Source organism: Bombus fervidus, chromosome 13 (assembly GCF_041682495.2).
Source record: "Bombus fervidus isolate BK054 chromosome 13, iyBomFerv1, whole genome shotgun sequence".
In the NCBI taxonomy this organism is placed as follows: Eukaryota; Metazoa; Arthropoda; class Insecta; order Hymenoptera; family Apidae; genus Bombus; species Bombus fervidus.
Window position 1 is genome coordinate 9457181 of NC_091529.1, and position 27866 is coordinate 9485046.

A 27866-nucleotide genomic window follows, 5' to 3' on the forward strand; every position below is an offset into this window, starting at 1 on the left:
CATATTACGTTGGAAATTCGACGTTAAAAATAGCAACGATACTTTATCGGAAGTCTGGACGTGAGTTTTATCCACAAATCGATAGAGTCTGTAAACAATCTGTAAAGACTGCAAACAGTTATTCATAAAGTTCAGTTTAGACTAACACACGTTGTCTGTAAACGGTCTACGTACATTGCAGACTGACAGCCAAGACGATGCATATACACGCGTACACAAACTTTTGTCCGCGAACAATGTATGGGGGTTAGGGATAAAATATCGTTTGTCATCAGGACTAGGCTTAAGCCTAGACGAGATTCGTGGCTTAACCTTAACCTAAATCTACATCGACAAAAAACTAACCGCAGACACGTGTCTCAGCCAATCGGCATCTATTGTTGGTAGAAAATCCATTGATAGACAGACGCTGATTGGCTGTGATACGCGCCTGCGGACGATCATCGCCCATCAGTGTTGCAGATTTAACTGTAAAGTTTCTGCGAACATGCGTGCACGAACAAGATATAGAAGCGGTATAATTCGTAAATGGTACACAGTCGCTGAAACAATGGTTTGTTTATGATTGAAGTACAGGGCAAGGGAATGACGATCGACTACCTGTGAAAAGAGTCTACCACGTACATTCAGTATGTACGGAAACGATGCACCAATTGCACGTAGTATCTAGGGAAACAGTCCACCATTTTACAAAGTATCTGCGAACACAGTTTACCATGTGGACGAATAAAAAGGTTCTATCGTTTATCAAGGATCTGAAGTTAAACGAGTGTTTATGGAATATAAAGAGTGAACAGTATAGAAATCGAAAGGCAAAAAGCGACGCGATAGAGCGTTTATCAAGTAAATACGAAATTAGCGTCAGCGAAGTGGAAAAAAAAAATTGCCAATCTAAGGTGTCAGTTCCGAAGAGAACACAAAAAATCATCGAATTTAAACAAAAGTGGATCCTATATTGTTATTTCTACTGCAACACGTGGAAGTATGTGTATCGATTGAAATGACGTTATTATTTAAGAATGAATTAGTTTGATTTTTGCGAAACAAAGGTAAGGAAGGAATAAATAGAATTTTACGTTCGGGGATATTTATTTTTCCGAAGGATTTTAAACGCGATTAATTACTTTTTGTGTGTATCAATTTCATGTTGACCGAACTGCTGGAAAGATAAAGGAATTCGCTCAATTTTTCAAGAATAAAATATGCGTTATCTCTTCCTACCCCTCTTCCGTCACAAACCTCTTCTTCCTAGAATAGTTAGAATACCATTATTGCTGTTTATAGAAGGACACGGTTCAAGAGGATAAACTATCGAGTAACGTCGACTCTTTCTCCGTAAAAGCGGTCTACAGAGAAAATCCAGGTATGAGCACGGCACTTCCGATATCCAGGTTCTCATTTCCAGAACCGAAAATAAATTGCGTTAAGAACAACATGGGCAATGAGAGGGAAACTATAAAACGTATAAAGACAGAAACTAGTACAGAACGAGATGAATTTTTAGTTTATTAGATGAAATTTTAGATCGCGTATGTTTTAATTTAATAATGGGGTTAGGTAATAGATATTCTGCACCGCAACTTAGACAATCACCAACGTTAATGCCATTGGTACCGTAATTTAAATAATAGTATGCCAGTGTAACGATAATTCGAATAAAATATACAAATTTATACCGATTTAATATATTTTTATCTTTTACATTATTTTGCATCGCTTATTATTCGTCGCATACTAGATAAGCTTCCTCGGTTTGATTTATTTTGCAGTTGCGCTACACGTTCCAGATCAGTTTACTCGTTCAAAGTGTTAATACAACGTGAAACTAAAATCCGTACAACGAATCGAGATATCAATCGCAAACGAAATATTCACATGCTCGAGCACACGAGACAGACCTAAATACTAATCGTCGTTCGTCTGACGAGCGCTTGTTCGTATCAAGGACGATCCGTCAATTCCTAAAATCCGTAGCTACTTCGTACGAGAAATGGTAAGTATGAATATCTAAGAACTACGCGACTCTGTCTCGCTAAAATACCACCACCACGTGCATATGTTTATGACTGGTATAAGGACTATAAATTGATTCAAAGCGAAAACGATTTTCATAAAAGTGGAAGCGCGGGAGGTGAGAAGCGTGGAAGGAACGTCGTTTCTACAATCGGCTCGTTTCTATTCCCTCAATTTCTCTTTAGATCGATTATTATTACGTTCAATTGTTAAAGCGAGGATATCGGCTCTTATACGAGAAGGAGTAAATCCTAAGACGAAAGGGAATTGCTCGAGCGATCGCGTCTTTTTTTTCTCAGCATAGTCGACAGGGGAACAATAAGGTGAGTTCATTTTTACCACATATTAAATAACGAACGTATGAATTTTACATCGAGCATACATATACATTGAACATTTTTTAAATTTATGATTCTCTCTGATATATCGTCCTGATCTAACCGCGTAACAAACAACCCCATTATACTTTAATAGAGATTTCCAATACAGTCGACTGGATTTCCACGTTTCGCAATAGCAGAAAATTTTATACGATTCTCCGCGGATAAATATGTTTATCGTCTTGTTAAAACGGAATGTTATTATACGACTTTTCCTTTGCACAAAACTTGTAACCTCATGTTTTCTCTGTTAACGTTGCAACGTTATCTTCGCTTCGATTATCGTCCTACATTATATTTGTCAACAAAAACGTCATCTTTCATCCACCTTAAAATCTACTTTTTGATTAATTTATTGAAATTCCCAATTAACATGCTTCTAAGGTGTCTCGCGTATCCTTCCATGCACTGCCAGCGCATCGAGGAAACCTGTAACCTGTTTATATTAGTTTTCGTTTTACATTTTAGTTACTATTTCCGCTTTTAAATGCGAATAATCTTATTTTCGAAATAGTAATCTTTCCAACGATAGTTAGATGAGACTTTTCTCCAAACGTGATCATCGATCGAGCGAACTCCTACGCCGCGGTTGATCGATCGACTCTTTGAAAACGCGAAGCTTGTAAGTTCTTACAGCATTCACGGCTACCGAAGATTGTAAAACATTTATCGCAAACGATGAGTGGAATTGGCGGGAACATATTACGATCGTACAGCGTACAATCGCCTCTCCAAGTACCTACCGGTTTTAAATATCACTGCTCGAATTAATGTCGGCAATTTTTCAGCAGCCTTGGCGGGACTTTTTTTTGCCTAAAAAAAGTAGCGAACAAAAGAACGTTTAAAGAGCAAAGAGCAAGTACGAAGAAATTCTTTGATCCGCGCCTTTATCCTGGCAAAAATCGAGCGATATCGCACGGTCGAAAAGTCAATCGTTACATTATTCGGCGTTTTTACAACGCGATCTGTTTAAGAAATAATATCATAAGAAACTGTGATCCTTTCTAAACACGAGTATTAATCATTGGAATGGTATACGGTTGGAGCGGTGCTAAAAATCTTTGTAGACCGAGAGCTTTTGACAGCGTGGGGTACCTGCCGATCTACGATCGTAACTCCTGCACTTTCTCCCACCATTTATAAAGTTCGGCTCATATCTCGCACTCGTTCAGTCGTCTTGCCAACACGTCTTTGGAATATTGGCCGAGAATTGGCAGAAATCGCGTATGAAGTGAAGTTCCGCTCTAATATTATCGATTTTGTGCGTCTCGAACGAGGTTCCAGCTGGTCTGGAAAGTTCGGTGTTTTCGAGCAGCCAAAAATCTTCCGGTGGGTCTCAAGTTTCATTTTCTCTCAATTACGCGACCGCAGATTCGTACGGATCGACCGATTATTCATTGTACCGGTGAATCAACGGTATTTCGACTTTCGATACCGATGCGACCACTTTTCGTTTGCAAATTGTCTTTCTCGAGTATTAAAGTTGCTAATAAATTGATGGATAAAATTGATCGTTTTGGTGAATTTTACGCCACTGCTTTTCAAGATCGATTAAGTTTCTCATCTGCGTATCATTCAGTGGAAGCTTCGATCAGGTAGAATCTACTTCTTTCCGAGATAGAGGGTAGAGTTTTCCTTCTGGCGTTCGAAGGTAATACGTGTCTTTTCATACAGATTTCTTTCTTATTTTGTAATTTATTTTACTTTTATCAATTTTACTCGCTAACGTATCAAGGATTCGTCGTGTAAGTGTTTGAGCACAATAATTAAATTAGCGTTGGAAAGAGGTGTTCCGAATGAATAGGGAAAAACCTAAGAACGTCCCATCGATGTCAAGCGACAGGTTTATTTTACATCCTTTTTTCCTATTGAATGACTCCCTCATACTTGTCGCGTTATGACATCAGACGACCTCGTGTAATTACAAGAAGCTGATAACCTATTGAAAGGAACATAGAACGACTGGTAAATTTACAGTCGTTTACTTTCTAATACGAAATCAGACGTGTCGAATCAAAGACCTATTTTTTTCAAGCAAACAACCACTAGGAATTCATAAAGTAATACGTTTGTTCAATAAAACGTTACAAACTCTTTCTTTACTTGTAGCATTTCGCGTACTTGAAAAACGTCCCAGACATTCGCCTTTATTTTTATCAGAGTTTAGTAAGCGTGTTTGTTAAGTAAGATCGATGAAACGGCGCAAAAGAATCTTCTCGTTTCAAGCGTATACTTGATACTAAAGAAAACGCCTTGCACTTGCCATTTCAGCAGCTACCGTGCGAAGATTCTAGCAATTAAAGGTTAAACAATGCCGAAGCTCAACTATGAGTGCATTCCACTCGACGCCTTAGTCGTATTCGCTCAAATTCTTCTTTGAGCAGGTTATTTCCTATCTTCTCTCTTAAAAGTGAAATACAAGAATAGCGATATCTAGCGATATCGATAATAGCGATGATTTTCATTCTAGCTATTCGAAATTATTTCGCAATTTATTTATATTCGTGTAACGATCGATTTATTTTATTTTTCAATGATATTGTAAGAGTTAATTGTGTTTCGTATAAATCGTAACATTGTAACGCGGTCTCAAAAGTTTCGAGCTTCTTGAATCCTAAGCGTTTGTTACTGCTCGTAAGATATAACACAATGGCATATAAATATAACGTACAGAGCAATTTATTGCTATAATTTTAGGTCCTGCCCAATTTTTGTTACTATATAATTGGAAATTTGTATGATTCGTGTAACATTCGTAATTCGTTTCCTACACTTATAATTAGCGTCGCGTCGATTCGTTGCATGTCTACTTTTGATGCATCGTTTGGTTTCATGATCGCAATCCTAGAGGAAACGCGCTCAACTGCAAACGTATTTCTTACATAGCAATTAAATGTTTCTATCAAAATTTCAAATTTCCATCCAAAACATTAGGCTTGGATGATTTAATTAACATCTAGTTTCTGCGTTTATATATAAAAATTTAATTTGATTTACATAAAATTGCAAAATCAATATTTCACTACATGCGATATAACGCAACAATATCAGATTAATAAAGAAGATTACCGGCCGTTTAAATAACCAACATGGCAAAAAGTACATGTACGTAACGCTATCGTGAATTAATTAATTAGTTAAGTAAAGGATTTGTACTCTTCTGAGAATATATAGTATTTCAAATGGACATCCAAAATCGCGTAATAAGTTTGTCGTTGAGTACAAACAAACGTTTACGCCGAAATACGAGTACCCCTGAAAATGTAATTCCGGTGCGAAACACATTAAATACTACTTGAAGAATAATATTTCAAACTGTCATATCGAACGTACTTGGAACATTAATTACTTTTCATCGCTTCCCTCCTTTGATATGTATCTACTCTATTTCACTGGTCTATTATTCATTACAATGTCGATCACGATTGCAATTATACAAATGTATTAACGAACTCTTGCTTATCGTGTTTTCATATTTTTCATTTTACCAACAACGCACAAGATTCACGGAAAAATAAATAATTTCTAATTCCCAATTTGCAATTACCAGTTACGTGCTCGATCTACTAGTCGCTATCTACCTGACTCGGCTCAAATTTACGCTTAACGTTTGAGTTATTCGAAGCAAGCGGAAAGCACTGATTCGTCCAACGGAGTTCCATCGTATAAATTAGTTTCCTACGCATCTGTTTGTGTAATTATCGTAAAAAAGAAAAAGGGAAAAAAAACAGGTGAAATAATTAGCCATAGTATTGCACTTGATTTTCTGTGGTCGAAGTTATAGCCAAACGTATCTCTACTTTCTCTTCCTATTATACCAGCGAATTAGCATTTCTTTGATCTTCGCAGAGCAGTTGTCATTAAGGAAATTCCACGTTCACCGTGGACACGCGTCTTGCTCGCGTTCTGCTCGTTGACTGTTGTTCGAACGATATTGTGACGAAATAGGTATAAAGTTATTGTGAAAATATTTACGCAACAGTACGCGTGCGTTTTAATCATTTTTCTATTAGTTTCAGTGTCGTAAGCGTAGTTAATAGGATTTGACAGGAGATTAGTCTTTCTATGGGAGAAACTATTGGTTTTCTAACGACAGTACCTCGTGTTGATTTTAGAATTTTATTCCTAGAGCGGTTTTCGAGTTAACATAAAACGTGTTCTTTTCTCCGTACGATTTGAAGGTCAAACCTCTGTGAAAGTTGTTTTTTAAAATGCTTTGATAATTCGCGTTAGTTCCGGGATGTTGCACGTGAACGACCAATGATATTCGTGCTTTATTATACATATGTCTCGTTTTTCGAAGGTGGTTAATCGAATGTGAAAGTTGTTGGCCTTTGAACGATGAGATTAGATTATATACGGCGAATTTCGAGAAGTGATTACGTGAACTTTACATAATTTGCATTTTCTGTAATAGCTGTTACGACTGTTCAGGTGTTCTAAGAATCAGTTAGCAATCGATCGAAAACAAAATTGTCAGAGCGCTTCTTTCGAAGGTGAAATTAACACGCACCATCGATGATTCACGCTAATCCCGAGATTCGATTCGAGCACAAATTTTGCAAGAGTCGAATGAGTAATAGCGGAATATAAAAACACGACAGCCACATAGCTGCGAGAATTGTGACTTTTGGAAATTACGATGGCATTTTTATTTGAAAAATCCTGACTTTGCTCGTAGACGTTTCAACGATCGTTAAATAAATAACACGTTAGAACAGTCGGCTATTACGTTCACAATTTCAGCTGTCTGTTTTAAAATTATTCGGCACTGGCACAAACACGCAAAACAACAAACAGCAGGACTGCGAACAAGCAATTAAATCGCAACTTGGATCCATTTCCAACTTAACGCGTTCGTCGTCCAGCGTGATTCGGCTAAGTTCCCTGCGGGGCCCAAATCCGACTGTTCGTCCCCTTCGATTCATTATAAAGAAAAGATTATTTATTTCTGAAATGGAGAAAACGATAAGCTATCCAGCCAGAGTATTCCGAGGGACCTCATGGCAGATATCTGAGATCTTTCATTTAGTCGAGAAGCATACTTGTGAGACGTACATCGGTGATTTTGTCCTCCTCAAAATGTTCGGTAAACAGCGTGAAAATATATTTGAAATTGAGGAGAGTAGCGATGACGAAGTCTAACTATTTTTCAAAGTGCCGAAAATCACCCCAAATGTGTTTGGAATGTTTTAACGAATACCATACGATATAACGTAATATATTATCCAGAATATAAATTAATAAAAAGTATGGTATAATGTGTTTTTAAGATTTTTATGTTGTATATCCTATATATAATATCGTATATTTAATTAATTCGAACAAGAAGAGCGTCACCATCATTTGGTGACGGGGTCCCGAGGTGACGGAAGTATGCGACGTGGCGACGAACGTATTAAGAGCTTCGAGCCGAAGACGTGTAACCACCTGAAAAGAACAGATACACCCGGTGACAATGGCTGCCATCGATAATTTGTCAACTGGTAATTACATCCTTTCGTAATTAAGTATCACACGGACGGGAAATCGTGAAACTGCCAGCAGAAAAGAAAAAAGAAACTGGGACACAAATCGCGCCACGTATCGCGTATCAGTGATGGATACCTCGTTTCTCATCGAAGAACCTCATTCTGATTTCCGACCGCAGAAAATTCAGCAGGTGGATTCTCGATCTGCCATCAGACATCATTTGCCGTTTATCGCGGTTTCGAAGCCAGACTCGTTTGTGTTATCGGCAAAACTCGTTCGTAACAATCGAAACTGATCGATACGTAAAAACACGAGCGCTCTTCGATTTTATTGTCGTCGGTTGTTGGTCGTATAGGCGTGGCGCAAATGATATCTGGATTTTCATTTGATCGCTACCTTCCCGTTGGTCTTCGTTGATGGATATCGCGAGATTAAATCTCAGTGGGAAATGGCCAGCTCCTAGCTTGTTCTTTTTCCGAATTTCTAATTAAACGATAAAGGAAAACAAGCGTACTTATACCTCGTAATAATCGCGTAGTTGATATCGATCGATTAACAATAAGACGACCTGTAATTAGTCGTTTCATTGTTACACGAGGTGTTGAATGCTTCTATTCGAGTAAACAGCTGGATGTTGCGGTGAGCTGGCTGGTAGATGAACGTAATTGCTTATAACGACAAGTATATAATTAGTTGCACGGTTTCAGGCAGACAAGCCACGAGATCGGATCTTTTAATTATCTTCTCGATTAAATGGATAACTAACGGTGGATTGTCCGAAGATTTTTACACCTGCAAGTGTAAAGTTTCGATTCGTCGAACATCTGTTAGAAAGCGTATGTTGTCGAAGACGAGATTTTGTGTTTTGCGAAGAGAATCGGCAACTCTTTCTGATACTTTCTGATACGATTAAAGTTCCGATATATGATAATAAAATGCAGCGTTATCTTGGAGCGATAAGAAAGAAATTTAGCTTTACTATTGCGTAATCAACTGATATAAAGTCGCTGGCAGCTGGAAATTATCAAATCGTTAATTTTTTCGCGAGAACAATTTCCCTTATCGAAACAGATAGAGAACAGAGACTTTCGTTTGATCGGTGAATGCAAAATTAAGGTTATGCAATTAATCTTCATCGCGTGAATTTGCGTGACGCGTTTATCAGAAGCGATAGTTGTAACTCTTGATAATGCAAGAGTTAAGTGTAATTCTTGATGGCAGGAAAATTGCTTGTAAATCTTCGTGGAAAAGAATACTTTTCATTTCGCTTAGGAACTCGTACTATTCTATGCGCGTCGAACGAATAGTTCGTTCGAGATTACTCGATTATCAGATAAACTTACTATTTTGTAACGCGGATGAAGCTTCGAAGAAAAAATCGTTCTTACTTTCAATTTACTCCAACTTTTCGTACTTCATCTTTCAAATTGTATTTAACTTTTGCTTAATAAAAACGTTTATATTCTTCGTGGAAGAGTTAGATCACGAGTCGAGGACACCAATTCGCGTCCTTCATCCTTAAACAATTTATTATAATTTATTCCAATTATAATAATTACAATGATTTATTTCGATAGCAGAGATAATAATATTACAAGGTTGCGAATTCACGCAAAGTTTCTAGCACACATGGAACTCTTCAATTTCGCAATCCCTTTTAGGTAGACGATTAAGAAACCACGTTGCCTCGATGCAAATTTATACATCACAGACCTATTTCGCGCAACATCCTTTCCAACAAGTCATCGTTAAAGCGAAGCGAACAAACTTCCAAGCTGGTTTCTGTTTCTACCATCGCAACGTAATATCGTATTTTAAAAATTCACGCTATCGAAACCATCCGCGAATTATTAAATCTTGGAATTTTTGAATGCACAGCATTACGTTGCGCGCGATACGTTCGCAACGGCTGAAGAATTTGCGTCTCATCGCGATGCTTTCCACAATTTCAAAAGACTGCTTTCAGCTTTTATCCCACTTTTCGTATCAAAGATTCTGCGGTATACCGGCGACTTTCCACAATACGTGTATACCTCGGAAAATGGTTCTCTTCCTTTAACAGTCCACTTCCTTTGCTTCTGAATAAGTCAAAAGTACTCGAGGATTTCGTGACTTCCTTTGAGAATATCGATAAAGCGATTGCACAATGCCAGTGGACGGAAACAGTGAATCAGCGATCGACTTTCTTATTCTGCCTTCCTGCTTCGTATCGCTGCGACGTTAATTAATCAGAAAGTTAGAACGATTCGGAAAAGTTCACGAAACGTGAAAAATACTACATTTACATGTTCCACGGACGGACGTTGCCGAATCACGAATACGACATTGATCGTAACACGGTGATAATAAGCGTGAAACTTCGTAACCTTCGCGGCAATGGAAATCGCTTTACGTAATCGCGCAATTACGCCGAATGCAACTTCATAACTGTTGAGCTGTTAATTAGCGTGAAAACGCGTGGCAAATTTCCTCGCGGAAAAGCGAGCGAAGAAAGTGGAATTTACCGGCGCGCGTGCCAGTGTCGTGCTTCTATAGTTAAGTCGAAGATTTATCTTTTGCGACGGTGATTTAAAACGTAATTAATTTATAATACGCTTGATATATTTATGAATTAGCAGAAAATGTTTTTTTTTTTTTTTTCTCGTAAGATTAATAGTTGATCCAAGCTTGCCGTAACTCTGCTAGTCGATGAAACATACCAAGTATTTGTACACAGGTTGGACATGGTTTGTGCTTATCTTAGACGCAGTCGCTGCTCAAAGTAACGTACGTTGACTCCGACGAAGTCACGTAATTTATCAACGATCGCGTTACGAAGTTGGAACGTTGGCGCAAACATAATTTAACGAGTCAAATTCGCGCGATTTATCCGATAATAAATGCAACGAACGATTCATCGTTTTTCCACGTAAGAGCATCGCGTTTCTTTTCTTTGGCAATGCTTCACGATCCTCAGAGACCGTTTCACGCTTCGATTTCGTTCCGACTTCTGACTCGGCAAATGTTTTCCTGCATAATTTTCATAATGACGTTACTGCCGTCGTTCATTTTAGTACTGCAACTTCGCGGTACCTTCCGAAGTCTGGACAAACAAATTGAGGCGGTATTTCTCATCATAGAAACAGTAAGTCGGATTACGAATCAACTGCAGTAATTTAGCGTGTCCAGTTGCGTGATACAAATTACCTGGTCGCAATTACCTTGTCGGTTCACCTCTGGTTTCATCAATCAGACGGGAAATCGATTAGAAAAAACAATTTGAAAAAAAGAAACTCGTAACGATCGAGTTCCATAAATGGAGAACAGGTTTCGCTTCGGCATGGCATTGCCAAAACAGTGATTCAACAAAAAGAATCAGGGAATTCCTATAGCAGAGATCGCTTCAGCCGATACCTCTTCCGTCTTTTTCTTTAAATTATACAAATTGTAGAAAACTATAAAGAATCCTTTAAATCCTAATGATTTGTACTCTACTCTGCGATCATTATTGGAATAATACCAGCTTCATATTTCCTGTAAAATGTATAGTAACGCGATCAATTATACATGATCGTAATGACCATCCTCGCTAGTTTTGGTCTCCCAATCGATGGGAATAATATTAGATTACAGGCTTATAAATTTGCAGTTTCAAACCAATCGAATATATCTGTACGTCGAAAGATATAAGAACGTTTCGATAGAAATTCGCGAAAAAATTGGTGACACGCAACCGGAAGGCGTTCGCGGCACACTGCGCACAAGTTGCCGAGTTTCTCGTGCACCGTCACTGCAAAATTGGTCAGCTATGCAACTTTGTTTCGATAGAAAAATGCTCGATATGAAAGTGAGAATAGAGAATCGATCGGTATTTTTGTCGCGTGCTAAGTATTAGGTTGTCCGAAAAGATTCTTTCGTTTCGTAAGGTGATAATAGATGAACGACAATTTGTTTTATATTATTTTATCGAAGTAGGTATGATTCGTTTCCTTCTATTTCTATTCTTACGTTCGTGCATTAATTCAATAAACTAATATAAAACAAAAAACATTGTGCGTCTATTATTTCCTTATAAAACGAAAGAAACTTTTTGGACGACCTAATATAATACATAGAGAGAGAAAGAGATCCCTTCTTGAATGTAGGAAGCCTAACAGAGAATGATTATACCTAAACGTATGTCCGATACGATCTTGTTCCGCAGTTATAGTATCATAAGCTGTTTTCCAAATAAGCGTTATCGCGATTCATTGGTATGCAATATAATTGATTGTAATAAAACACGTGAATATGCGTGTGATATTTCAGTAGTTCTGTTTGGACCTATGGGATCCAACTATGGGAACAGCGAGTAATTCCAACATAGAAGTTCTTCAACGATTCCGATCAAAAACTCTAAGATCTTTAATAGATGTACCTTGATATATTACCGACGAAACGATACTTCGCGATCTTAAGATACCCACGGTCAAAGAAGAAATATCCAAGTTGAGAAACAGATATAATATAAGAGTCAGCAACCACGAAAACCCGTTAGTTACCCAATTACTCGACACGACGGATCAGATCCGCAGACTAAAAAGACAATACCCTTTAGATCGAAGCATTAGATTCAACTAGAATCAAACATACTATAAACTCTTATAATCCAAGCTACAGTACCACGCCAAAATAGTTTACTTATAATTCTCTATGAGAATTGTTATTGGATGTGTGTGAATACAAAGGAACGCGTGGATAAATTGTAAGGTAGAAAAAATATATATATATTTTGAATACTAAAGTGTAAGTACAAAGTTTGGAATGCAATATGAGCTGGTCCAGATCCGCAGACTAAAAAGACAATATCCTTTAGATCGAAGCATTAGATTCAACTAGAATCAAACATACTATAAACTCTTATAATTCAAGTTACAGTACCATGCCAAAATAATTTATTTATAATTCTCTATGAGAATTGTTATTGGATGTGTGTGAATACAAAGGAACGCGTGGATAAATTGTAAGGTAGAAAATATATATATATTTTGAATACAAAAGTGTAAGTACAAAGTTTGGAATACAATATGAGCTGGTCCAGATCCGCAAACTAAAAAGACAGTACCCTTTAGATCGAAGCATTAGATTCAACTAGAATCAAACATACTATAAACTCTTATAATCCAAGTTACAGTACCACGCCAAAATAATTTATTTATAATTCTCTATGAGAATTGTTATTGGATGTGTGTGAATACAAAGGAACGCGTGGATAAATTGTAAGGTAGAAAATATATATATATTTTGAATACAAAAGTGTAAGTACAAAGTTTGGAATACAATATGAGCTGGTCCAGATCTGCAGACTAAAAAGACAATATCCTTTAGACCGAAGCATTAGATTCAACTAGAATCAAACATACTATAAACTCTTATAATCCAAGTTACAGTACCACGCCAAAATAATTTACCTATAATTCTCTATGAGAATTTTTAAGGTTATTGGATATATGTGAATACAAAGGAACGCGTGGATAAATTTTAAGGTAGAAAATATATATATATTTTGAATACAAAAGTGTAAGTACAAAGTTTGGAATAAAATATGAGCTGGTCCAGATCCGCAGACTAAAAAGACAATATCCTTTAGATCGAAGCATTAGATTCAACTAGAATCAAACATACTATAAACTCTTATAATCCAAGTTACAGTACCACGCCAAAATAATTTATTTATAATTCTCTATGAGAATTGTTATTGGATGTGTGTGAATACAAAGGAACGCGTGGATAAATTGTAAGGTAGAAAATATATATATATTTTGAATACAAAAGTGTAAGTACAAAGTTTGGAATACAATATGAGCTGGTCCAGATCTGCAGACTAAAGACAGTACCCTTTAGATCGAAGCATTAGATTCAACTAGAATCAAACATACTATAAACTCTTATAATCCAAGTTACAGTACCACGCCAAAATAATTTATTTATAATTCTCTATGAGAATTGTTATTGGATGTGTGTGAATACAAAGGAACGCGTGGATAAATTGTAAGGTAGAAAATATATATATATATTTTGAATACAAAAGTATAAGTACAAAGTTTGGAATACAATGTGAGCTGGTCCAGATGCGCACGCTAGCAGCGTTACGCTATGACTGAAAAACCCTGAAGCCAACGTTGGATATGTACCGTTTATGGTTTGCCTTCGACGCAGTCTTTTGTCTATGCGCTGTCGATGGCTTCGGTGCTTGAGAAAACTAAAGACCAGATGTAGAGTTTTCTTAGAAGTGGCGATCACTTCAACACCCTCCCTAAAACTCTACATCCTTACATGCAATTATCCCTTTGTAAATATTTGAAGCTTAATTTCGTCAATGCCTTTCTCTTCATCATACAAATTAATTTATTACTAAAAAAATGCTACGAGAAGACTTCACAGATCATGTAGAGTTTTTTCTTTTTTTTTTACAAGTGATAACCACTTCAACAAGAATTGATTGTAAATAGTCTACCAAATATAAAGAAAAAAAAAAAAAAAATATTTCAGTAGCAAATCGCGTTTGTCCAAACTGTGGCGATCGAGAAAAATTTTCACTCGTCTTTAATATATAAGAATTAACGAACGAAATATTTTTCAAATTACGAAAGAATTCTAAAATTCTATTCTGTAGATTTGGATGATAAAAGAGCTTTAATTGGATATAGCGATATATTATATCTTTTTCAGAAACGTAAACAATGTAAGCGCGTAATTAGGATACATATTCAGTTGGTTAGTAGGTTGAAATCTCGTAATTATTTCCGTCACGTAAACCGAGATATATTACAATATTAATGAAACCAGTTTTCCAACCTCATATAGATACGTGACATAAAATATGGCTATGTTAAAAATCTCTCAAGTTATTTCGCGTAGTACGTACAGATTGGATAAGAGCTTGGAAGAAAATTTTAATTATTGACAAATTTCACAATTCATCGTTTATTTTATTTCAGAGCAGTTCAAGTCAGTCTCTACGTACATTAATATGCACATTCAGATTGCTCTTCCTACGCGCTTGAACAGCAATCCTGCAACAATCCAAAGTAATTTCTAAATGTTCGATTTTCAAAAAGATGAGAAGCTACTATGGTTTCATAGAATGGCAGGAGAATAAAGATCGTGCAAAGTGTAATTGGCTTGCTTATTTACACGCAAAGGATAGTATCGTACATGATTTGAACGTATTTCTGGAATGCATACATTCGCGACAAAACGCACCTAAACGTGTCTCAGGCATTACACGCGTTACCTTCGAAGGTGTCTTTTTTTTTTAATTAATAAAAGAAGTACGTATAATAAAATAGCATGCATTTAGTAACAAATCGGTCTGAAATAACCGACAGGGATACGACGTAAACCTTTCAAAACCACGTTTCACGAGACGGATGAAAATAACGTTGAACAGGAGTAACGTCTATATCTTTTAATATTTACGACAAACGTTTACCGTTTTGAACAAAACGATTAAAATGCTATAAATATTCCTTATAGGTCTGTTAAATTTCCGAACAAAGATTTTCCTCAACGAGTCCGATGATCTCGCGTCCTAAGACTCACCTCGTCGTAGTTTTCCTTCGCGGTATCATCGCGACAGTCAAGTCAGTCGTTGCATATCGATTCGAAGCAATCATTGACAAGTCACGGTAATTGTTCAGAGTTGCTCGGCATCTTAGGCGATCATCATCCGAACCTACAGCGCGAATCAAAAACGCGTCGACCAGAAGTCGAACTTGTAATCGCGAATCGCTAATTTAATAATCGCGAGTCCTACTCCTCCTTAAGCGTACACCTTGAATATATTATAACAAATTTGTTTTGTTAAATTTACTCGAGTCTTTCTTCCTCTCGCTATCACGAGATCCATCATCTCGTATCTATGTATACGTATAAGCATCTTGCTATCCTGAAAGTAGAATGTTTTGCTTATATTCGGACAACGTTCATCGTCGCACCGAACCCTGTTGAAAACTATCAACTAAACGTGTCGTAAACCAGTTGCCTCGAAAATAATTGAGATTCGTAGAAGGAATTCGATATCTCGTTTATCGTTTGATCGTATCGATGTTTGATAAAAATTTAGATTGCTTAGATATTATTTTATTTGCTACCATAGTACAGAATTAAGAAATACTTTGAACAAGTATATCAATTGATGGAAATTTTTGACATTTTTCAGCTTCCATCTTACTAATTTCTTAATACGATCTCGACCTATATTTCAGAAACATGAAGGGACGAAGAGAATGGCAGACAGTAACGACTTTCCTCGTTCTGTTAGTAACAAAAGAAGCAAGCGTAGCGAATGGCAAGAATATCACGCCCCGAGATGAGAAATTCTCAGAAAATACAGGTAAGGCTCTTCGATACAGTTGCCGCGGCATTTTCTCAACTATTTAAAATCGCGAGCTTGCGATCGTAATAACTCAAACGATAGTCACTTTTTAGACGCACAATGAGCGTAATTCAGCATCGTAAGCCTATATTTGCGCCGCGATCCTTTCACGAGTTACTATAAATTGACATAACGTTTTATCGACACTTTCAAATATTTGAAAACTACGTGCTATACGTTATTTGTTACAACCAGGTGTTGCACATTAAACGATAGGAATTCTCAACTGAGAAAGAAACTAAACACTCGAGTGCATGTGCTGCACAATGCCAAGCATTTTCTATTATGCATTAATTTCTTATATTTCCCGGAACAAAGATAGAAAAAGAATTACTAGCAAATAGCAAATAACCAGACATTGAGATTAAAAAAAAAAAAAAAAAAAATACAGGAAATCTTGTTAAATCAAGTTAATTGTTTGCAAAAAATTCTTTAAAATAATAATATTAAGCGGAAGCTGAAATATGATCGACAAAGGCGATAAGAGAGTAAAAAATGAAGAAAACATCGAATATATTATATGCTACGTAACATTGTAAACGTTAATAACGGCATACGTATTCGTATGTAGACGCTAATACAAATTCCTGTTGCGTCGAATGATTATTCAATAACTAATCGATACTTGGTTAGTGATACTTTCGAATAAAATACCGATAATCAAGAGCACGCGTGCAACGCAAAGAAAAAACCCCTGGATCGATATCGGAATTAACCCAAATTTATCGTAACATATACTTATACTTAAACTGACCGCAATTCATAATACGTATATGGTCAGGCAAATTATATAGCGTGTCTGCCTAATGAAGCGACATTCTACTTCTTGGAATACTAGATACATGCTAAACATTTATGCGCGTTTCGCAATGCTCAGCGTGTTTTTACGTCTCTACGAGGTTCCAGCTTTTCCTAATAATCAATTAAAACGACAGCGTGAATCGGGCCAAGGGACAGGAACACAGGAAGAAAGAGGGGAAAAAACGACACACTTGTACGCGTTCCTTTAGAGCGTTAGACGTTTTCTTCGTACGTTGTGTCTGCTTTCTCGAATAGCAATTAAAGCGTTGATAAATCAAGGCAAGGGATAAGAGCACGCAGCGAAAGGAACTAGGGCAACTTGTTCATTGTGCAACAAGTGGAAGTTAAAAACGAGAAAACCGTTCGCCAGATAGAAAACGATTGTCTTCTCGAGTATTGTAGCATGCCGGAATATCGGTAATTTGTTTTTTCGAGAAACGTTCCTGTGGTCACGGGCGAAAGTATCGTTCCTACGATATTTACCTCGCGGTATCCTTAACACGCAACTCGATATTACCACCGGAGGAGCAGATTCACGCGACTCGTTGCTGACAAATCAAAGCGCTACTTAGAAAACCGATGCCGGGACACGGGATAGGAGCGCAGCATCCACAACGGTGTAAATAACAGGGCGCGAGCAATTTGGCCACCGTCCAAAGCGATACTTGCTGCGCTGATTGAAATTCAAATTCGGCCAAGAGTTTAGCAAGTGCCCTATAGTCAGCGTACGCAGTTGACTAGGTTCGTTCGTTTGCTGAGTCGGCTGTGCCAGCATCGATAAGATCTGTCTCGTTGGTATAACATTTATCGTTCCGGCTAAAAGCGGTGAAAGGCATCGGGCCGTAGCAACGAGCGTGTTTCACGATCTATTACGTCGACATTGAATCCCTACGATTTTCCATGTAACGCAAGCTGCCGGCTCGATGTTATGCGCGAGATAAACGCGCAAGAAATTCACCAGTCATCGAACAAGTACTTGCATACATCGCCGTAAGTAGAATAGGTAGAAATAGATAGAAATCGAACGCCGATCCATGTGTGCCATCTTCGTCGTGAGAAAACGGGATTACCCGCACATGATACATGTGGATATGCGAAGAACACGATAAAGCTGGTATTAATAAATCCCTTTATCCTGATTAGAATGATCACTGTTACGCACTGGTTACCGAGGTTCCGGGTAAACGAGCTGGGAAACAAGTTAGCGGATCGAAAGGCATGATTTAATTACAACACGCTCTCAGATCAACACAGAGAGATGGCCAATGCACAGGATATTAATTGATCAATAGGGCTATATCAACCAGAATATTAATTAGTCGTTATAGCGTCGAATGTAATAGAAACACTGGCGAATATAGAACGCGCATGATGCGTATTGGCTAATGTAAAATTCGTGTTCTCGATCTAGATACGGTTGAAACCGCCGAGTAAAATTATCGCGTAACGATCGTTCGATTCTGTTCATTTATTTCGATCGTATCGCAAAATATCTTGATTTCTTTATTGAAAATTGTACTTCCGGCAAATGCCGCGGGTCACTGGCAACTGGTAACTCGCGAACGAGAGTGTCAGAGTATGTTTAGCGCGTTATAATATTTCCATTTTCTCCTTTCGTATTTTGGAAGGAATTCTCGAAGGAAATGCGCGTAACGGCGATACGCGGACGATTTTCGTGTCTCGCTGTATCGTGTTAAAATCAACTAACGTTATGGTCGAAGTTTACGTAACGTACTAATTAATGTTAAATCCAAATGGATCGCGTTAACTAATTTAAAGTAGTCGTGAAAAATAAAATCCAGGGATCTACAGAGTCACGTAACCTACGTATTAGCCAATTCAGTTTCTAATCGGTATCTCATCTTTCTTTCAGGAAACAAGGAGAAACTGTCGGATTTGGAAGGATCGGAAACAACCTACACCTTTAGTTACACGAACGGTTTTGAAAATGCGTATGATTCATTTCCTTATTCTTCCCATACGTATTCCTCTAGTTTCCCACAGAGTAGGTACGCATCAAACGAATCGTTAACGACTATAGTTAAATTCGTGTCTTATTGGCGCAACTATAATAAAGAGTAACTTTATCCGTGCAATTTAAGCGTACCGTTCGACATTGGGCGAAACACGACGTTTGATATTCAACGAGAGATCAGATGCGGAGACGCTTTCCCGCGCGTTTGTGAAGAAACGAGATATCGAACGTACGATGGCTCTTGCAACAATCTACGGAATCCCACGTGGGGTATGGCAAATACGAGATACGGCCGGCTATTGCCACCAAATTACGGAGATGGTAAGAACGAATGAGACTTAATTCGCAACGATTCCATTTCTTCCTTTCAGCTGTTTGTCTTCGTTAAATTCTTTACGTCGCGATTTCGTGCGCTCTATAAAAAGCAAAAAGATATACGACACGTAACATTGGATAAAATTGTTGAACGAACCGTTAAATTAAATTTTAAACGCGCCTTTCGCCGGTTTATATTTATGCGTTATTCAATCGTTTTTATCGCTATTTCCTTGATTTATAGAGAAAAAAATGTACTTCCGTAAACGATATAAAATTCAGCGAACGTCACTTTCACTGTCTACAGTTCGATTTAATTCGTTCTGACGCACGCCGTCAGTCAACGTTTTACTTGACAACTACGAACAATTATTCACGACGATCCGCTTATTACGCTGCCATAACGAACGCTTTTTTCTCCACTGTTGGTCGATTTCCCCTGTCAAACGTTGGCAAGGCGTGTTCGAAACAAAAAGCTCTGCGACGACCGTGAGAAGGTTTCGACGAAATCGAAACGCCTTCTTCTGTCGCATTTTTTAACCAATTACGTTACGTAAGTGGTCTTTTGCTAAATATCTTTTCTCGTACGTTCGTTTCCTTTGTGTTTACAGTTTTAAGATACTTTCTCACGCACACAAAAATATGACATAATTACGCAAGTATAGTCGACGAGGTACAAATGAAAACGTAATTCGGAGAATCGTACGACTTGCCGATGATTAAATCCTCGAAATATCGTGCTACTTTTCATTTCCATCGACTTAATGCTTCGGAGAACTTGCAGTCGAGGCAAATTCTCGGCAACTTTTTTCGAAACTGACGTCGATCGGTACAATTCCTTCCAGCAGTCACGCTTCACTTCGCTTTCTAACGAAACGAACAAAAGACTCGACGAAATTATTCCACGCTGACGACGTATTACGTGGATCGTGATACAAAATCTGCGATTTCCTCGGATCAACGATATTCATCCGTGAATAGATTTTTATCGCGTATGAAGATAAAAAAGGGAAATACGAAATTACGATTCGATTTCCTTTAGCCACTCGAACTTGATTCGCATAGTCGTAATAATCTTTGATACCAGACACGTACAAAATCTGGAGTAATATCATTATTTTGATATTCATTTGAATCAATTACGTCAAGATTACCTTCTACCGAGATTTATGAAGGAACAAAACCGTATCGTACCTGGCAACCTCGATTATTTTTCAAGTAACGCGTTCGGACAGATAAACAAATTCACTAGCGATTGCTCGGATATGGAAGGTGAGATTTCAGATAGTGCACGTTTTTACACGTAGAAACGAGCATGACGCAAAAAGTAAAAATGTTTTTTTAATATTTTCTTGCAAAATTATAGTTCTATGGTACAGTATTGGTACGAATGTAAGTAAACCGAGATAAAATCGGTAACAACTTATTTATTATTTACTTTTTGCTTAGATTTCGAGATTGTTGCACATTATCAACGGAATTAACAAACTTCTCTAATAAATTGGATTATTAGGTGTTGATTACGTTTATCCTTAAAAAAAATCTGGTATTATTTCATATAAAAAAATGTTGTTATTACTTCCATTGATCGATCGTACCATTGATCAGGGCAAGCGAAAACAGACTCCAATTTTGTATAGTATGATAACAACAACGTTGGCACTTTGCTTTTATTATTTTCGTCAAAGAATTCAGCTGTAAACATAAACTACGTGATATAGTTTGCTTCTATCAAAAGCGGAAATATCGTTTTGCATTATGGAGTTTCTTTCTTTTTTATACACATAATTCGGTGCACGGGCAATGAAACTTCCTGTTGTTTCTACGGTTAACGTTCAACGACGTCTCCCATGACAAATACCGACTTTCACACAAGCTTGTTTCGATTTCAACGATATAAACGCAGCAAATATGATTCGCACGCTTCGGTAGGAATTAGTTCTCTTTCTCGTTTATAAACTTTACAACGTTGATACGCACGAACGTATGAAACCGTTCTGAAACTTTCATACACTTGTATCCCTACCCTTTCATTTTCGACAGTCCAATAAATGCTTAGAACCTTATCTATCCGCGTGATGAAATATTTTAATTAAACATCCAGGTGAAATTTATATAACAGGAAATTAGATTCGTATCGTATGTAATTTATAGCCCTATCACATTTTTGAACAGTTATGTTACGTGAAAACTACCACGTGCCACCGACTCTTTCCATCAAAATCAAGCTGTTATTTCGAACGATTTCAATCATCCTAAAATTTCACCTCGAGTTCTTCCAGTCTCGTCTGAATATTTCCGTTATAGATAGATCGCTAGCATTCGATACTCGTGTATCGCGGCAATTTTTCATTCTGTCGTAATTATTAATCGTTTAGTAACCGTTGATCAAAGGAGAGAATTTAACGATCAGCGTGCTATTTCGTAAAATTTAAGCTTCGCAGGGACGACGTTTCTTACACGCTAATCCGATGAAATTGCTTAAGAATGTCATACAGGATAATGATATTAACCTTTACGACGATAGTTTTAACATTCTCGATTGGTGGATGGGGAAACAACTGTACAAGGAAATATGAAATCGCGATGTAGTGGAAATACCGTGGAAGTATCGACGCAAGAATGACGAATGGACCGCATCCCGTTTTATTACACAATCGTTGGTGAACACTGTGATTGAGTGACAAACAAGTTTTACAATTGTTCGACTTTCCTAAAAGGAATTAGTATGTGTGCGATCTACGTTACCCACGCCGAAGCGACTAATTAAGTCACAGTGTTTTACGATCGTTCGTGTCTAAATGAAAAAGTGTTCGCGACACCTGCTAGTTACGACACGCTCGTAAATACACGTTCGTTAGTCCTCAGGTTTATCTAACTTTATTTTAGTTATTAAACTTTTATATTCTTCAAACTTATATTTATTTATAACGGATTACATACGTGGTACGAGGTTTGGAACAACGTTAGTTAAAAGAGGATATCGAGTATCGTGAAAGAAACAACGACTAGAGGCAAGAAAGTCTGTATAGAAATATATTTACAGAAATTGGACGCAAAATATGGAGAATGTTTGTCGATTAAAAATTATGTAAAAATTAATGCAACGAAGCTTGCGTTCGATTTTGCCAACGATGTGAATCGAATAGAATTCCAAAAGCAAGGAATTCGTATTACACGCATACATATATCACCTTCGTGCGCTTTCTGTTACTATACCATAGTCGCTATTAAACGTTTAATTTATGCAGGAATACGATCGCCCACGAAATCAGTAACTGGAGCAGAATTACCACTTTCTCGATTGGTTAGCTATACGTTATTTCCCAAAGTCAATATCGATGATCCCGTATGGACGCTGGTAGCGATGCAATGGGGACAAATTATTACTCACGACATGGGTTTGGTCGACGGAACTACTCAATCAAGTAAGTTTCAACTTTTCATCATCTCTTTTCGTCATAAGTTCACTTTTCATTTCTATGTTTGCTTTTACCTTGCTGAAACTTCAGTCATCGAAATAAAATTCTAGTTAGCGTCCGATTAATCGAGCATCTGTGATTAACATGAACGTTTAATTACCAAGCAAAGGTATCGATTAATCGGCGATAAATCACCGCTTGTTAAATCGTTCTTAAAACTGGTTTAAAGTTAAATGTTACATTTCGATAGAGCGCTTTCCTACTTTTAAAAGCGTACGTAGGCGCCTAATCTAAAACATTGCGACTAAATTACGTTCTAATCTTAACGCGAGGTTAAAGCACAAAGAGAAAAAAAAAGAAAAAAGGAAAAGGCAAAAATATTAAAAATTTTTTATCACCACACGTTTTTCATAGTAGCCTTTTTACGTATAGGAAATATTAATAGAATATTTCAAAATTATATCGACCTTATCGATATCCAATTGCCTTACTTTTAATTAACTTTTATCCAACAGAACCACACACGACGAAATGCTGTACCGAGGATGGGCAATTGGTAGACCCGTCGTTGCTTCACGATCAATGTTATCCCATAATTATACCTTACGATGATCCCACCTACAGCAAGGCCAATATAAGATGTCTCAACTTCGTTCGTAGTACAACCGACCTTGACTACACTTGTGAATCTCGATACAAACCAGCAGAACAGGTTTGCTATTTCTTATACTTGATAGGTCTAGTCGTTCGTTGCTTCATTTATTACTTCATCCACGGAAATCGAAAGTAATCCTCAGGAACACGAAACGACGTGTTCGGTTCGTGAAAATATTGAGAAACGTAACGAGTTTGTATAAACATAGATACGAAAGCATTAATTATCTTTACTCGAACGAACGTATCAATCGTTCTATAGATTACCGATGCACCGTGTCGCGCTATCCTTGACGGTCTACAAATTATTTTGATTCTATTGTCGATGATTTAAGTGTAATACAATGTGTATCTGATCGAGGATTCAGGAATCGAAGAAACGAAAAATGAAAGAAGAGGGAAACTAGTTTTTGGATTAAAATCATGTTTGTCCTAAAAAAAAAAAAAAAAAAAATTCCTCTAAACTCGTAAACCTCGAAATTACAATTTTTTTAATTTGTCCGACCAAAGCGGCTGTAACATTTGGTTAAAGAAACTTTAAACCTCTTTTCGCAGAAAACTCGTTTTAATTCTTTTCTTTAAGCGCGCGTTCTACTCGGTCTCCCGTGGAATTTCAGAATGTCGTAAAATAAATCTTTCAGTTAAACGCCGTGACGCATTTCTTGGATCTCTCTCTGGTTTATGGACCCAGTGATCAGCTGGCGACTAGTTTGCGAGCCGGTGTCGGCGGCCGCATGAACGTCGAGATACGACGCAACAGAGAATGGCCACCTATGGCAGCCAACAGGAGCCAGTTTTGCGAAACTACGGATCCTAACGAAATTTGCTATCAAGCCGGTAAGCATTGACGAAATCATGCTACGGCAATACGATTGCAATGAATATTTGTAATCGAATGTCCGTGTCTAATGGACAAGAAATCGGTATGCAATGGGTTATCGAAAAACGAAGAAATTATCTTCATTAAAAAATCACTGACAGCTTTCAATTAGAACGATTAATGGGTATTATACCGATATCCAGTTAACTGATCAAAAATTGAACAAATAACAGATCGAACAAATGATTATAATAATTATTTTCCCGTAGCGATTAAGATGTAAAATGGTCGATAGCGTTAATTGTGTAATAAAATTCATTAACATCTTGTTACCACGTTCAATGACACGTTGTATTCGGGTAATTTCATATTCAGATTGAACGCTCGCGTGTCATTCGTCTTGTCATTTGCTTATGTACTAAGACTGTTAACTTCTCGAACAGGTTGTCTCGCTGACCATTAAACATAATCTTTAATACGTCAAGTACTGTTAAGCATTGACTAATGGCCAAGTTTTGAGCGACAACGTTGTACGAGGCAACGTTCTGATTAAAAGATACCTTTCGAAGATAAAGAAATTTATAGCCACTAATTATTAAGCGAGCATTGGTCAATGAAAGAAAAAAATATTATATACATAGCTTGATGGTAAACTTGTTATCTTGAAAATCTAGTATATCGCATTTAATAATTAAAGCGCAGAAGTAATTAATTATCTTGGGATTACCAGCGTTTATGAGTTCATAATTCATAACTATCAATATAATGTTAGTGAAAGTGGTTCTTGTTACTTGAGTAAAATATTTTCCTAGACAGCTGTACGGTGTAATTGGCACCGTTGATTATTTATTACATTCTTTAAATCAATTTTTTTTTTTTGCAATTAAATATACCCTTTCTTTATCACGTTAGAAATTTTTATTAGACAAATGTAAGGATTTATAGTTATTTAAAATTCTTCTTTTAGGTGATTACTCTATTGCATTACATTGACACGCTGTTCTTTCTAAAACAAAGATTTCCTTGTTAAATCGGTTTCATAAGTGGTAACCGTAGTATGTATTTCTTATATAAGTCGTTTTAGAAAATCCTATTGTTTGTTATTAAGCTAAATAACGCTATAATTAAAAGATTTGAAATTTTTATTTATCCTCTTTGCCCCGTTATTGTATTATTTACTTTGTATCGTAACCCAACGCGTATTAAAACATTCCGCTTGTAGTTAATAACATGCCAGACGCGTTTCATGTATCTTCGTTGTTCGTTATTAACGAACGATTCGATTTTTATTTCAGGAGACACGCGAGTTAATCAGAATCCCCAGCTGACTATTTTGCAAATAATACTGCTTAGGGAGCATAATCGCGTCGCTGATGCTTTAGCTCGTTTAAATCCACATTGGACGGATGAGACGATATTCCAAGAGGCGCGGCGTATTGTAATTGCAGAACATCAACACATTTCCTATTACGAATGGTTGCCAATATTTTTAGGTAACGTTATATGTTCGTTACATTAATAAATATCCGATTAGTCGATAATTAGTATTATGTAAATATCGCGTTTCTAGGCATTCAGGCCACGTATGGTAATAAGATTTTGTACAATACCAAGGGCTATGTAAACGACTATGATAAAAATGTAAATCCAAGTGTTCTGAACGAACATTCGAACGCAGCTTTTAGATATTTCCATTCCCTTATCGCTGGCTACCTCAAGTAAGTTCGATAGTATTATCACAGTTAGTATAACGATATTCCAATCGGATTGGAACAAAATAGATTCGTTGGGAAGCGAAAAAGATTAAGAAAATTTTGTTTTACTCGTTTCGCGAATCTCAGTTTGTTGAACGAGCACCGATTTTCGAACGGTGCCTTGAGGCTGAGCGATCATTTCAACAGACCAGCAATTATCGAGGAATGCAACAATATGGACGATTTGACAAGAGGCATGTCTTATCAGCCAGGAAAAGCCAGCGATCAATTCTTTGACGCGGAGGTACGTGAAACGTTTAAACGAATCGCGATCAAGATAAGTGAAACCTTTCAACTTTCGCGTATTTCAGATCACGGAATTCTTATTCAGACACGACAAACTACTGGGATCTGACCTTCGCGCAACAGATATTCAGAGGGATCGCGATCACGGCCTCGCGTCATACAACAGCTACCGCGAATACTGCGGTCTACCCAGAGCGAACAACTTTATTGACTTCACAGATTATATTTCTCCCTCGGTAGGTAGATATTTTCCAAAGAGGAGATCCAAAATTGCCAATAAGTTTGGTTCGAAACTTCCGAAATACGATAAAACGCAAATATTAGTTCGAAACGTACGAAATGTTCGTTGTTTGCGGATGAAATAAACGCGTGTTCCCTTCTCGTCGGAATAAATATATTTTAACGAGACTACCGGAATTACGAAACAATCGTGCAACATCATTTGTTCGGTCTTACAAAGAACAGTTATAATCAAGATCCAAGATAATTTATTTGTTACACAGTTCATAGTAGGATTTCACGCTATATTTCTTTGCATTTCTATTGCGTAATAGGGCAGAAGTTCACGATGAATTACACATATTATATAACGAAGCCGTGATAAATTCTAATAAAAAGTCACCATGATACAATTATCATTGTGAATTGATATTGGAACGATATTATCATGTAAAAAATACATACGATAATTTCTCTATTCGTAGAACGTGGAAAAGTTGTCCGAATTGTATTCCAGTCCTGATGACGTCGAACTGACTGTCGGAGGATCATTGGAAGAACACGTGCCGGGCACACTTTCCGGTCCTACGTTCTTGTGTATTCTTGTCAGACAATTCTATAAAACACGAGTGGGTGATCGTTATTGGTACGAAAGAGGTGATCACCAAGCAGCGTTCACTATAGGTAAATGTTTCATGTTCTCATTTCAATTTCGCTGTTTCGCAGCTAATAGATAAAGATTCTCGATTTTGAGAGAAAGATCTTTCAAAGATTTACAAGCGTGCGACTTCTATGCTTTTGCAGAACAATTGAACGAGATTCGAAAGGCCAGTATATCAAGATTATTCTGTGATAATGGCGATCACATCACGAGCATGCAACTAAGAGGCTTCCAGCAAGTATCTGCATCGTAAGTTTTCTATTTCTATATCACGATACGCCTCGTGGTTCAATAACTGCCCCATCCAATAAGTCTTTTCGCTAATTTCAGTAATCCTATCACGATTTGCGACAACATTCCGTCGGTAGATCTTTCGCTGTGGAAGGATTACGCCCCGGACCTGACAAATCAAAAATACACCATACCCTCGTTTTAAAAAATAGGAATAATCGACAGTCTCGACGGAATAATTTTCGTATTACCAAATATCAATCCGTTAAATACAATTTAAACGATACGCATACGCCTGAAGTATTATTGATAGTTAACGTAAAATTGTAACAGTTTATGTAATTATACGAGTTGTGCCTTACGTCCTATTAATTAAATGCATTAATTTTTTTAATTTAGTTCGAGCTTCGATATTTTCAAAAAATCGGAAGATTAAAGCGGTTCACAAGGGAAAAGATATATTGTAAATGTACAGCGTAGAACACGGTGTCTACAATTTTTTATT

The 27866-nt window shown here is 37.1% G+C and overlaps 1 protein-coding gene and 1 long non-coding RNA gene across 5 annotated transcripts; one reads left to right on the plus strand and one right to left on the minus strand.

Moving 5' to 3' along the window:
• Positions 1-1162: 1162 nt before the first annotated feature.
• LOC139993520 (uncharacterized) lies at positions 1163-1502 on the minus strand. Its single transcript, XR_011801400.1, has 2 exons — positions 1321-1502; positions 1163-1248 (listed from the first exon to the last, which is right to left on the minus strand). It is a non-coding gene; the product is annotated as an uncharacterized lncRNA (long non-coding RNA).
• A 290-nt stretch (positions 1503-1792) lies between these two features.
• On the plus strand, positions 1793-27759 carry LOC139993510 (peroxidase). 4 transcript variants are annotated; one of them, XM_072015301.1, is made up of 14 exons: positions 1793-1993; positions 16094-16221; positions 18938-19073; positions 19167-19360; positions 22606-22782; positions 23292-23488; positions 24072-24267; positions 25546-25743; positions 25821-25968; positions 26092-26248; positions 26316-26486; positions 26955-27153; positions 27274-27379; positions 27461-27759. In XM_072015301.1, the coding sequence occupies exons 2-14, from the start codon at positions 16098-16100 to the stop codon at positions 27564-27566; spliced, it is 2109 nt and encodes a 702-aa protein (XP_071871402.1). In that variant the 5' UTR covers positions 1793-1993; positions 16094-16097; the 3' UTR covers positions 27567-27759. The 4 variants fall into 4 exon arrangements, with proteins under 4 accessions (XP_071871402.1, XP_071871401.1, XP_071871404.1 ...); XM_072015300.1 differs by lacking the exon at positions 1793-1993 and adding an exon at positions 2140-2336; XM_072015303.1 differs by lacking the exon at positions 1793-1993 and adding an exon at positions 3427-3722.
• The last annotated feature ends 107 nt before the right edge of the window (positions 27760-27866 follow it).

Bases quoted from the DNA above. Each gene is read 5' to 3' on its own strand.
- LOC139993510 (XM_072015299.1), top strand. The intron at 16,222-18,937 runs GTAAGGCTCTTC...TCTTTCTTTCAG, and splicing joins GAAATTCTCAGAAAATACAG to GAAACAAGGAGAAACTGTCG. The intron at 23,489-24,071 runs GTTTGCTATTTC...TAAATCTTTCAG, and splicing joins GATACAAACCAGCAGAACAG to TTAAACGCCGTGACGCATTT.